The sequence below is a fragment of the Buteo buteo genome, chromosome 6 (genome assembly GCF_964188355.1).
Source record: "Buteo buteo chromosome 6, bButBut1.hap1.1, whole genome shotgun sequence".
Classification (NCBI taxonomy): domain Eukaryota; kingdom Metazoa; phylum Chordata; class Aves; order Accipitriformes; family Accipitridae; genus Buteo; species Buteo buteo.
Window position 1 is genome coordinate 37266654 of NC_134176.1, and position 13081 is coordinate 37279734.

Below are 13081 nucleotides of genomic sequence, written 5' to 3' on the forward strand. Positions count from 1 at the left end.
TTCATATCCCAGTGATCCCAAATACTTTCAAAAATACACCCAGAAGAACAATATGATTATAATTTACTTTTTTTAGAGTAAAGAAAAGGTTCTCCTGTTGGTATTACTGGTGCCTTTTAGTTGTGTTTTCACTGTAGGGACCATAGCTCATATGGACATCTGTTAGTTTAAATTAACTGGCTTGGCTCCTATTAGCAGTGTAGCCGCAACAGTGGATAGATCTTTCAGTCCTTTCTGTAACTGGGAGAGAAAAATATGCCTGCCATAGGACTTCTGCATAACGAAATTTTCAATTTGGAACTTTTTGAATTTTTTTCCTCTTAGGCATTTCTAAAAATAGTTTCCATTAAAACATGTCTTTACAGCAGATAATAGGGTATTGAACAAAATTAAACATCAGGTTAAGGCAAAATAATCTTGAAAACATTGTCAGGCCTGGAATAATGCAATTCTTGCCCTTAATGTGTAATTTTTTTCAGGTCATGGTCTATTACAAAGAGTTTAATAAAAGCTTAATATGGAGAAAATTAACAAAAAAAGTGTATAGACACGTTAGGAAGACTTCTCTGTGAAGGCAGCTTAAAGAAATGATAACTAGAGGGCAAATACTGGTTTGGATTTAAGATGTATCAAAAATTGAGCGAGTTAGTCCTTTTGACATAAGCACACCAGAATAGCAAAGTGACTCACTATTAAAATAGTTGATCATTAAAACTAATACTTATTAAAGAGTAGAGAATTTCTCATTTGCTCCTTGCCTGCTGTGTAGGAGCTTTTCCAGCCACTAAGTGGAAAGAAACTAGAAGGGTCTTGGAAAGCAGCTGGCTTCAGCAGTTATTCTTAGGATTGTAACTAGTCTTTTGCCTGCTTCTGCTAATTGCTACCACATGGAGCAGTGAAGCTTTAGCAAAATGTTGACTCAGTGTGAGTACCAGAATAGAAAACCAAAATGACTATTGTCACACTCAGGCATGAAAGTCTTATCAGTTACAGACAAGAAAATAATTACTTTTTAATCTTAATTTAGACCATATTTTAGTTTCTTGTCACTTCATGCATATATTCTTCTTCCCAATTCTTTTGTAATGAGAATACCCAAATTAATAGTGAGGTGCATGATTTACTATTGATTATTTATTATTGACATCTATACTTTCAATAGTTTTTAAAAGTCCATCTTTTCCTGCACAAATAAATATTTTCTTATGGTTCGCTGAGATCAGTTTGTCATAGTTCATTTTCATTGAGCCTTGAAAGATCTCCCTTTGGAGAGGAAATGCTAGCAATTTTGTTTTTGATGTGGTGCAGCTAACTGTAGTTGCTGCTGGCCACAAAATTACAGGATTTTATAAAGCTGCCAATGCATGCTCTAAGTACTCTACAGTATTAATACCTGCTCTGGTTCAGCCAGTGTGTGCTATTCCTGGTTGGTTTATGCCATTACAAATCATATGGTGGAAATCTCTTGGTCTCCTCTGCCTAAATTTCCTGCCATTTTGTTCTAAGCCCAAATAGTAGTGTTTGATACAGGAAAGTTTGGGTATGGAAGAAATTCCTGTTCTATCACCCCAATTTCTAAATTTGAAGTTATATTAACCTCTATTATTCCTGTGCCTTGCTCAGCTAGAAGGAGAATGAGTGGCTGATACCCCAGAGGATCAGTATGTTCTGTCAGCTTAGCCTATTACTACTGTATTCCTTAAAAGCTTTGTTGTGAATGAGTACATGGCAAGTGCATATGGATTCTGTCTCTGTGACCTTTCCAAATCCTGATTCAGCAGTGTACAGCAGAACTAATGATTCCTTTATTGTGTCTAAGGTTCTCTACAGTTTGCAGGAGAGGGAAGAGTTGCCTTCTTGTTGCATATTATTGCCTTATCAAAGTGACATGTAGGTTTTCAGTGTTACCACTAAGAAGTTAAAGCACAGACAGATAAGTACACACACGATGTGGACTTCTAAGAGGACAGAAATAGTAAGGTTTGATTCTTGGTCAGTTGACTTTTAGTTGCTAGGAAGATACTTACTGAATAAAAAGACTCATGACTGAAATGACAAACAAGTTAAATTACTGGATTTTATTACTGCTGGGATTTTCTCAGTTCTTATATACCAGAGTTCCTTACATGTTTCTGAAATAAAGCAGCAGCTAAGATTTCTGAAACATGGTTTAATTTGTTTAAAAAAACAACCATGTTTAATAACAGAGTGCTTAAGTTAAAGAGAAGAGGAGATTCAAGGTAAAAAAAGGTGTTGATAAGTTTCGCAGTTTTGCAACTCTTGTCATAGAAGAGGGTTACCCCAGAAGAGTCATGAGACTAATTCTTTTCGTTAGAATGTGGGTGTATGTAAGCCAAATTCAAACACCAGTCTACACTAGTGATGAGTAACAGTTAATGACTTCTTCAGTTTATCTCACAAATGGCCGGCAGTGGCTAATGGGTACTCCTGTTCATCTTCACAAGCTATTTTGCAGTGGATGTGGGAATGAGCTCACAAGAACATCCCCTTTCCCCTCTTATACACCTTGTGCTAGAGGTAAGTGTGGTTTTGGGGAATAAGGGTGGGATGTCATGAGGTGAAAGTGATGTGGGCTTCTTAAGTTTTTTGCAAACCTCAATAAAGGCATGTATCTGGGGATGGGCAAAGATTCAATTGAATTTTTATTTTTTGCCCAAAGAGATTACCCAGTCCTAAATTGACATGCTTTCCTTGAACTGGGAGTCAGAAATCCCTTTTCTCTTCTGTTTTTCTGCTGCAGAAATTCCCAACATTCCCATTATGTGGGCTCCAGAGAGGGGTAAGCAACATCTTCAATCCCACCCAATCATTTCCAAACTAATTCTTTGCTAGTATTTTTTTGCTTTTTTAATCATCATCAGAAACAGATTTTAGACACATTTTTCCCATTTGTTTGATTTTCTTGTGGATTCTCATATTTTTGTTTTATAGGAAGGTCCCATGGCCTCCCCAAGTGCTAGGGTCAGACTCATCTGCTGTTTCCATTTGTGTGCTATTCTCCTGTGGATTTTCATGGTTCACTCTGATCTAATGATATTACCAGAGGGTGAGCATCTAGATTCTTGAGACTGTTTCACTCATGGTATCCTAAGTTATTGAAAAAGCACTGCCACCCTGCTGCCCTGCCAATTGGTTGGCAGGCTTATGTTTTGTCCTTGCTGACAGTCGCATCTGATTATTCATGGGCTTTGGTCTTTTGCTGCCTTGCCTGTCTGGGGACTGCCTGGCATTCACTACTCTCTTTTATTCTCTCTACCTGCTGGCTGTGTGGCGTTGTCCTCCTGAAATCTTGGCCCTTTGCCTGACTGTCTGGCATTGCCTCTTGACCAGCTAATTGCTTGACACTGACTACCTACTGCCCTGTCCATCTGTTGAACGGCATGTATCGCCTCCTTATTGTCCTTTCGATCTGATTGCACATGGGCATTGGCCTTCCGCTGCCCTGTCTCCTGCTCCGAGTGCCTGGCATCACCTTCCTGCTGAGTGCATCTGCTGACTTTGCGGAATTGCTCTTCTGCTGCTTGGCACACCTGCTGACTGTTTGGTACTGCTTTATCGACTTGCTGAATGTCTGGCATTTTCCTCCTGCCTTTTCACCTGATCCTTGAATATAGTGTCCCCCTGCTGCTCTTTGAGTCTGCTTACTCACCGATACTTGCTCTTTTGCTGTCCTGTCCACTTGCTTTTATGCCTGGCATTTCTATCATATTGTCCTGCCCACCTGCCTAGATTTTATTTCTAAATATGCATAAGTCTGAAAAAATTAAGAAGAATTGCAAGGAATGGGGAAAAAATACCGTCTGGCTTCTTCATGATCTGATTCAGTTCAACATACCAGGCAAAAACTGATCTCAGTACCAGCATCCAGCTTTTTCATAGAACTGCTCAAAACCCTTTCCCTCCTTACAAAAAAAAAAAAAAAAAGCTGAATTGTATTTAGTCTGCTTCCATCACTTCATTTGGTAGGTACTGTTCAGTAATACTGTATTCAATATTAAATTCGGTAGTAATTAAGTACTAAAACACATCACTAAAATTACTTATGGTAATTTGCAGAATCCATGGAAGGTAGGTAATAACAGGGGAAAAAACCAACCCATTGCTGAGGCTCAGAAAGATTAAGGTTTGAATGTAGAGCTATGTTCAGTAAACACAGTGGATCAAAGGAGCTAAACAAGAAATTTTGCAAATCTTTTAATTTAAAACACAAGGTTGCAGCTAATCTAACAAAGCCATTGGATCAGTACAGTATTACCAAACCGCAGTGTGTCCTAGTTGCTGCTTCCTACTCTTTCTGTACTGGGAGGATGGTCAATTGCCAGTTTACAGAAACCTTTCGTCACTCCCTCACAGATTAAGAACAAGGAATGACTACATCTGTAAGATCCATAGTAAGGGAATAAATCATTGTTTTAGCTTAGAGTAAGAAGCAGAATGTCCTGCCCCTTCTTTTAATTCAACTTACTTGACCTCTCTTTTCCTAGCTCTGCCACAGTTTCTAGTTTATGAGTGTGTGTGGTTTAAATTATGCTTTTGAATCCAGTACCAACTAGGAACTGGAGAGAATATTCTGTCATAATGAACCCTGTCGTAATTTCTTAATAGATTCTTTCTACACTTAAAATTGTATGTTATAGTCTTTTAACTTTAGCTTTTAATCTCTCCAGGTATGTTATTACTACTTTTGCTATGTTCAGAGATACCCTAAATACACAAAATGATGTCTACTCATACAGGCAGGGCAGCGTCCCTTGAGTCAGTAGCCTCTTCCACCTGTGCAAGACCAGCTGTTGAATCGGGGCGGTGGGGCAGCACATTGCTCCCATGCTCCTGACACCAGCTTGCCACTGTGGAGGACGACTCCCAGTACAGCAGTGTTCTGAGTAAGAGCCAGTAGGAACCTTCTCCCAGTTTTCACATTAACCTCTAGAAATTCAGTAAACTTATATTCTGCTCTGACGAACTGGAGGACACAAATGTCCACCTTTACTCCCTTACGGTCTCCTAGGCTCTCCTGTCCTTTCTGTTCTCAGCCTTTCCAACCCTCCCTTGCTTCTCCAAGCATATTTTTTTCACAACTTTGTAAACTCTTAAAAACAGTAGGCTGGCAGTCTCTCACTTCCCACCAGCTTCACGCTGTTGAGGGGTCTGGTGACAAGAACAGATCTCAGTGGCAATTCACTTTATCCAAGCTTTAACTCCCAGTGTTAACTTTGCTGCTTCCCTAGGCTGTTGTTTGAGAAGTGACATCCAATGCTGGAAAGGGAGGAGATATATTCAGTCTAGCATTGCAGGGCTTCAGGACGCTGCTGGAACTCACTTCTTATCCCAAGAACCATAAGTCATTTTTCCATGTATCAGATAAGTTATTTTTAATATAGTTTTAAAAAATCAATATTATATCAGAAAAAATGCTAGTTTTCAAATGATATTCAGGTTATATAAACTTTAAATGCCAAAAAGAATCAGAAACTGGAGGAAAATAAACACAATGCTTTTTCTTGAATGTATGGAATTTTCTTGGTTGAAAATTATACCTACCAGAGACTTGGTACAGTGCTGTCTCAGACAGCTTCACTGTAGAATATCCAGGTAAATCAGTTTTCCATCTCACATCTGATCAAATTATGGTACAATATTTTAATCAGATAAAAAAAACCCTGTGTTAAGTTGAAAGAATACACTGTAGTTTTTGTCTTATAAATGAGTAAAATTTTCATTAAAGAAACAATGAAAAATTTGCACACAAAGCCCTGGGAATAACATCATATCTATCAAATCCCGGGAACAATGAAATACAACATTATTGTGTCTTTTTTTTTTTAATTTTTTTTTAATTTGTTTTGGTTTGGTTTTTTTTTTTTTAAGGTATTCTTTAGTCTATCCTGTGCGCTTTTCAACAAAATACTAGCTTCTGGAAGAGTCATGAAGAGCTACAAGTCTTCCCAGCTATAGTTCCCCTTTCCAGGATAACTAAATTTCCTGTTTCCAGCCTAATTGTATCTCAGTTTTATTTCCTCGTTAGACTCTTTTCCTTCCTTATTATCTTTGATAAAAAAACTTGTTACATTTCTCATAGTCATTTCCTGAACTACTGTGTCTAAATCCTACAAATTATTTGTCAGGAGAGTGTTTTTCATATATCCTCTTCTCACTTCAATGCACTATTTAAATTTCATTAAAATTTTTACAGTTTGCTTTCTTTATACTTCTCTGTTTTCTAAAGGTATCCTTTCTGATGATAGTCAGCATTGTAGCATCTAAGCAGCTAATTTCTTCAGTTGTTTCTGAAAAGAAAACAAATTCCTAACTAATATAGACAGGTCTTTTGCTCTCAAAAAGAAAGACAGGTATATAATTATTTTGCTACCCTTGGGATTTCCAGAAGGTGTTCCACTGCCCTGATCCACTTAATCACTGCTTTCAGTTTCAGTTGAAGTTTTCCATTCTTTTAAGAATAATGTGTCTGACAGTGACTCATACCAGCTTGGAATTCAGATTTTATTATGTCTGTATGTTGCTTCTGGATCCAGTTTGAAAAAATTACTTTGCTAATTTTAGACAAGAATGCCTCAGATGATACATTTTGTGCTAAAGAACATACATGCCTTTTGGTTTATGCATTGTCATCAGTGATGAAGGCTTTTGCTGTCATAACTCATGTAACAATTTGCTTGAAGGTATATTGATTCCAAGTAAGCTCCAGTGTCTCTCTACTGTTATCTCTTTAGTTAGTGGGTAAATAGCTTTTGTTGGAAAAATGCAGAGATAGATACACAAAGCAGATGTAAGAAGCAAGACGATACTGTTTTTACATTGATTACTTCTGAGCATTGGAATTTATAACCCATGATTTTTTCTTTTATTCTGATTAATATATTTGGGAAGATTTAAACACTCCATCCTCTGCATTGCCTTTTCTTAAAACGTCCTTTGGAGTAAAGGCTAGGAAAGGGTGTTTACGTGGTTTTAACTGATAGTCCAGTTTTAACTGATTCCTTGTTAAGATAATATCCATGGGTTGAAGTTAGTGAATTTCCTTGGTAAATTAAACTGATACATTCACTGAGTTTATACATGGAAGAAACCCCAGTCATCCATCCTTCAATGACTTGCAGAATTGTTCCCCCCAGTATATTTTTCTGTTGTTCTGCCCGGCCAGGTTTTAGAGTTTGAAACTGAAGCTTCTTTCACTTGGTAATTTGATGAAGTCAGATAGATGTTATGGTTCAGAAATTTTTTCTGAGACTGCACCTAAACGTCTGTTTGATTAGTCCTTTACTGCTCTCATAATACATCACAGCAATACTAAATAATCTTTTCCACCCTCGCTGTTGGCTTTCAGGAAATATTTGTACACCTTAATTAGGCTTTTTCTTCTAATCTTTTTTGCAGATAGACTGTAGTATTTAGGAAATAAGCTTTATTTTGTGTAGTGTTGCAGTCATGTGCATCACTCAAGTGGCAGATTTTGCAGATTTCAAAGCTGAATGAAACCTACACATTGTGCCATTTCTTTGTCTGAGTTTTTGGGCTACAGCTCCCTTCTGAAGAGTCAAAAATGATTGGGTTATTGCCACTTTTTCTACAAGTTGACCAGTTCTTCCTTTCAAACCAAATAGTGCTTATGTATCCAGTGGTATACAGAATTAATCCATGAAGAGCAAGGCCTAAAACCACAATCTCTCTCAAACTCTTCTACAATTCATGCAAGTTTTACTGATTTCTACTGTTCAGCATTGGTGGTTCCTGAATGAGAAGAACAGAGAAGAGCACAAAGTTCCTTTAGATGTCTGTCTCCTAGGGATTTTGTTTCCTGCAGCATCTTAATGAGCAGCTGCTATCAACTCATCATCGCTCTTTGCAGGCAAGGGGGAGTCTGTAACTGTAGAGTTTTCTTTTGACTTTTTTAAGCATAACAAGGATGGATTTACTAACCTAGCTGGGACTTGTGGGTTTTTTCTGAATTAATAGCTTGTCACATTAAGACAGCTTAATATTTTCCCCATAAATGTTTTGTGGCTTTATTTCTTTTCCTTGTTAGCTTTTTTAAAATGAAGGGGTTTTTATTTAATTCGTTTAATCAGACACATAGTATTGAGCAGCTAACATTAGGTGCATATGATTTCTATGTTATTCTGAATTAGTCTTCCATTATCCATATACATTATATAGAAATACTGCTGTCTGATTTTTTACTTAAGTTAAGCTGCTTAGAGCTATGATGTTTGTAGTTGCTGTTCTCTTTGAGTGTGAACACATTGCTGTGGTAGTGAGCTGCTTACCATTTATTGCAAGAGTGCAGTCCTGTGTGCATTTTAATTACACAGAGGAAGAACTAACTTGTTCCCTGTGCCTATCTAAGAATCTCTTCTGCCTTACCAGTTGTTGAAAGCTACCACTTTTCTCAGTGATCCACTTACACACTGCTAGTATAAAAATCAATCTGCTGAAAAAGTTTGGACAGAGTGAATTTTATTAAAAAGCAACAAGATTTTTCTGCACAACATGGTCTGCTGCTTCAAGCACAGCAGAAGTGTATGTGAGGGGAGGTGCTTATATACCTATGTTGCTATATCTATATTAATGAAAAGGTGCCTACATTATAAGAACTTCAGGGTTTCGAAGTTAAGAGTTGGGCAGTTAGGAAGTAAACTGACAGAATTTGTCTGTACGATGCAAAGTTGCATTAATGTGAAAGCATTACTCTGTCACAGCCGAGTAGTGTCAATAAATGATTGAACTGGTTTTAGCTAGTGCATGAAAGATACTGTAACGTCTTCTAAAACTGGAAGAAACTGATGTTTTGGATACAGAAACATGTATTGAAAAGATCTTAGGAACAGTGAAATAAAGGGAAAATGGTTTACACTGGATTTTGTTATATTGTTAACTATTATTAAGTATTGTAAACCATCAATTAAATAGTCAAATCAAATTCCAGAGGAAAAGGTAAACTTGATATATTTAATACTACTCATTCAGTGTAGATTAGGAATTTTGCTGTCTTCCATTTCAGTGCTCTGTGCTGCAGCAGTCTCAGCAAAGTACTTTTCATCTTCCCATTGAGAAACCTTTTCATACAATTGTTTCCATGACAATCTTGGAGAAAAAAAAATGTGATTTGTGCCACGAGTTAAATAATCCTGTATAGGAAATTGTTTGACAGAATGCACAGTAGGTCACTTTGGCTTTCAAAATCTGTTCAGTTGTTCAGTTCCAATGAAAGCATCATTCGTGTGTGCCTAGATTGACAACTGTTCAGACTCTGATCACATGAATTGCGTCACTGGATCTCATGAAAGAATCCTTTCTCTGAGTTTTTAGGTTATGGCAGAAGTACTTCAAAGCTGTTGTTATTAGAGGTGCTTTATCATTTACTTAGGGAGTAGAGATTCTGTGTAAGGGAATCTTAAGCGAAAGTAAACTACTTTTTGTAATTCTAGTATTGCCGTGGTATATTATTGAAAAATTATTACTCAGTAATCCATCCTTTGTAGTGTAGAAAGTGTATTTTAGGAAAGTGGGGGTTTTTAATCTTCAACATTGATGATTTGAGATCTGAAATTGTTTGGAGGAGCTACTTTACCTGTGGCAGAAACTGACTGGAGTTTTAGAAGTACAAATATTTCATATGCAATATTTGCTCTTGGCAGAAGGTAGCAAATGATAGGAAACAACATACAACATTCTCAAAAGAAATGAGTTCCACATCTCAATCTCAGTAGCAAATGCATTGGAGCTAAAGCATTGCAAAATATTTAGAGAAGTGAAATTGCAAATAAAAACTTTCAGTTTTTTCACTGCCCAAGAGACTGGGCAAGTTCTTAAGAGAAAACAGCGTACATTTCTACCTGGTGGCCTCATTCTCTGTGTGTACTGATGAGGATCTCTAAGGAACAGTGTCTTTTCCTGTGATACTAATATCACAACTAAGCAAAAGTAACAGGTTTGTTTCTCTTATGTAGTTCTAGACTTCATTGCTTAATATACTACCCCCCGCCTCCTCCCCTATGTATAAAGAATCCAAGTTTGGCACTAGTTTTGTATGAAATGAAGCTAACTGTACTCTGACTCCCCGTTGGTATAGATACAAAGTCTAGAAGATAGTACACATAACCAGAAGCACTGTACAGGGTATTGCTTTAATGAGACAGTGCTCCCTAGTTACTATACCGTTAGTTAAAGCGCATTACATTGTGGGTTGCATTAATTGTAGAATTCTTATTGATACTCTTATTGTGGTATTGTAGATATTCTGATTGATACTCATTTCCCTCATTTCTGCTGTATGGTTCTGTGATTTTCAGACAACAAAACAAAAGGGTTTGTTCCACTTCTTAAATTTTTAAAGAATTTTGCAAAAATTGTGCTGGATTGCATAGAGTTTTATATTTTATATTAAATATAAAGCAGTTTGGAGTAACTGAGGGAAAACTTACAAGAATAATAACGATCAATAGATAAAACTTTAACAGTGTTTTTGTAATAGCAGAATGGTGTCACTACCTTTACCAGCCAGTCTTCAGCTGTAGTACTTTTATTGAACAGCAAGGGATTCATTCTTACATGAAGTGGAGTTGCAGTGGGAAGCACAGCAGCTTGCACATGCAAAAGAGGTCTGAAAAAGGAAGTAGGCACCTGACCCTTCTTTGTATGCAAGTGCAGTGGCTTGTTTGCAGCTGTTGTTTTAACAAGCTAATCCTCCTGACCTCTCCACCTTTGCAAATACTCTGCCTTTTGACACTGGCTTAGCAGAAGCCATTATACAGCTGTAACATACTGCATCTGGTGGGCTGCACACATCTTCATAGAGCCTAAATGCATTCCTCATAGTGCAGAAAAGCATTTAGTAAGCATTTTTTTTGTTTGGTTAACTGTTTCTGAAAATGATTGTTCTACTGGTTTTATGACAGTGTAAGGGGGTGGGCAGTATCATAAAATTAAGATCAGTTTGTATGGCATAAATATTTTATACATATCTACTATCTTAAAACTTTGTTTAGCAATCAGGATTTTAATAATAATAATAATTATTATTATTATATGCTTAATATATATTAGAAGTGATATTTAGAAGATGCACGTGGTTTGGTTGCCCAGATGCATCAATTTCAGTAACATTTCTATTACACAAATGGGGCAGGCAAACCACTGATCTATGAAGTTTATGTAAATCACATGCAACCACGTTTAACTCAAAACTTAGATACAAACCTAGTGAGGTGCAGGAACAAGTTAGAAATTCCACAGTGTTGCTTTCTCTAGTATATTCGTTTACATTTTCAGCTTCTTTATTGTGTATAAAAATGTGAAGCATCCTCCCCAAAATGTTTTGCAAGCTGTACATAAAAATGAAACTGAGTGTTATGAAGTATATCTTTTGATTAGTTTGATTTCAGTTGAAGAAAACAAGCTCTTTTAAGGAAAGTTGGAATAAACACTGAAATCTTTGTTAACTACTATACACTTAGGTAATTCTTTGTTTAAAAAAATAACTATCATTGGAGTCCAACTATTAAAAATTAAATATATTCATGGCTTGATCATGTATAAGTCGTTGAGTATTGTCAGAGATACCTCTACCAGCTAGTTGGTTTTTACGGTCATATACACAGTGGAATTGTACTGATAGAATCGTTTCCTGATATTGATTTATAAACAAGAAGGACATTGAATTAGCTCCTGACCTCTGAGTCTCATGCCATAGGCATTAGGTTACAATAAACAGTTTGATGAATCCCAGTGAAGAGAGCAAGGGAATTTGGAGGGGGCAAGTTGTGGGCAGAGGGAATCATGGATATGGGGGGAAGTAGATAAAACAGAGTCTGTATTTAATCTAATCTAACAGCAGTTATTGCTGTGACACTTTTGTTCCTCACCCTGAAAAATTCTGTAGAGTCATTCTGTGATGTTTGGGATCTTGGTGGCAGCAGAGTCACTGCCAATATACTGAGAATGCAAGCAAACTTCAAATCAGCATTCTTGTGCTGCAGAATTATTGTCAGTGGAAATGCGTTATTGGTGCGTGCAGATACACCAGCTTGTAGAGTTTGGCTTTAGTTGGCTACATTAATCAGGGTTTCATCCACCTTTGGCTGTTTGTAGATTTGAGTTGGGAGAAGAAAATGAAAAAGAACATGTAGTCAGGTCAGTTATTGGAGGATTATGTAGCAAGCTCACCACTGATAAGAAGGAAAGGTGATAGACTAAGCCACCCTAATATGTGTAGAAATATTTTTTTTTATTTTATGTAAAATAATTCTATAAAAGTGTGGGAGAGCGCTCAGCATGTAAGTGTGTCTGACACACATAGCTGCATTTAACATCAAAAAGACCCAACAAGAACATCAAAACAGAGACTCACCAAACTCAGGCTGAGTTTCTTACTGTACATTAAAATTGACAGAAGCCTGGATGGTCACTTCATGAGGAGGAACAAACACACGCATCAGGGGCAGCATTGACCAGATTACTACCTAACCACCACGTCTGTCCTGTGATCCCACACATAGTGATTGGTGCTTACTTTAGCCTAATGTCAGTTAATCTCCACTACTCTGGGACTATAAAACCATTGAGTTTTTACAGGCCCACATCATTAGCACTCATGGATAACTTATTGTTGAGGAAATTTATTGTTGTGGGTATGAATCTGTCAAAAGCTCTAGAATGACAGCAAACACCTACTTCTGGGATCCACCCTGTCCAGAAGCAGCTATTCATTGCCCTCTGGATGCAGGCTGATCTTGACTTACATGGATCTGTGACAACTACTTGACATCAAGAAGTTAGTGATAATCATAACTGCATACATGTGAAAGGACAGCCATTGCATAGTGTATCTCTAGCTGCAGCACCCCAATGATGTGTTAGGGCCACTATATTGTTAGAAAGATAATAATTTTGATGACAAGTTGAGAGGCTTCTACAAACCTGCTTGACTTTGGTTGCTTTGCAGCAATAGCATATGTGAATGGTTTTATCCATTTGTCAAATTAACTGAGCAATTGCCAAAGAAATTTGATTTTGGAGAACGTCAGAGAGCACGGTTCCTGTC

The 13081-nt window shown here is 37.1% G+C and overlaps 1 protein-coding gene across 9 annotated transcripts in view; it reads left to right on the forward strand.

Annotated features, from left to right (window-relative positions):
* Window positions 1–13081, forward strand: part of GPHN (gephyrin) — a 312554-nt gene that overhangs the window by 169419 nt on the left and 130054 nt on the right. For 2 of the 9 annotated variants that reach the window (XM_075030425.1, XM_075030431.1), the window contains exon 5: window positions 2762–2800. The exons of the other annotated variants lie outside the window; for them this stretch is intronic. In XM_075030425.1, the coding sequence (XP_074886526.1) occupies window positions 2762–2800 (39 nt within the window). The remainder of the gene's footprint in view (window positions 1–2761; window positions 2801–13081) is intronic. 9 annotated transcript variants of the gene reach the window in all.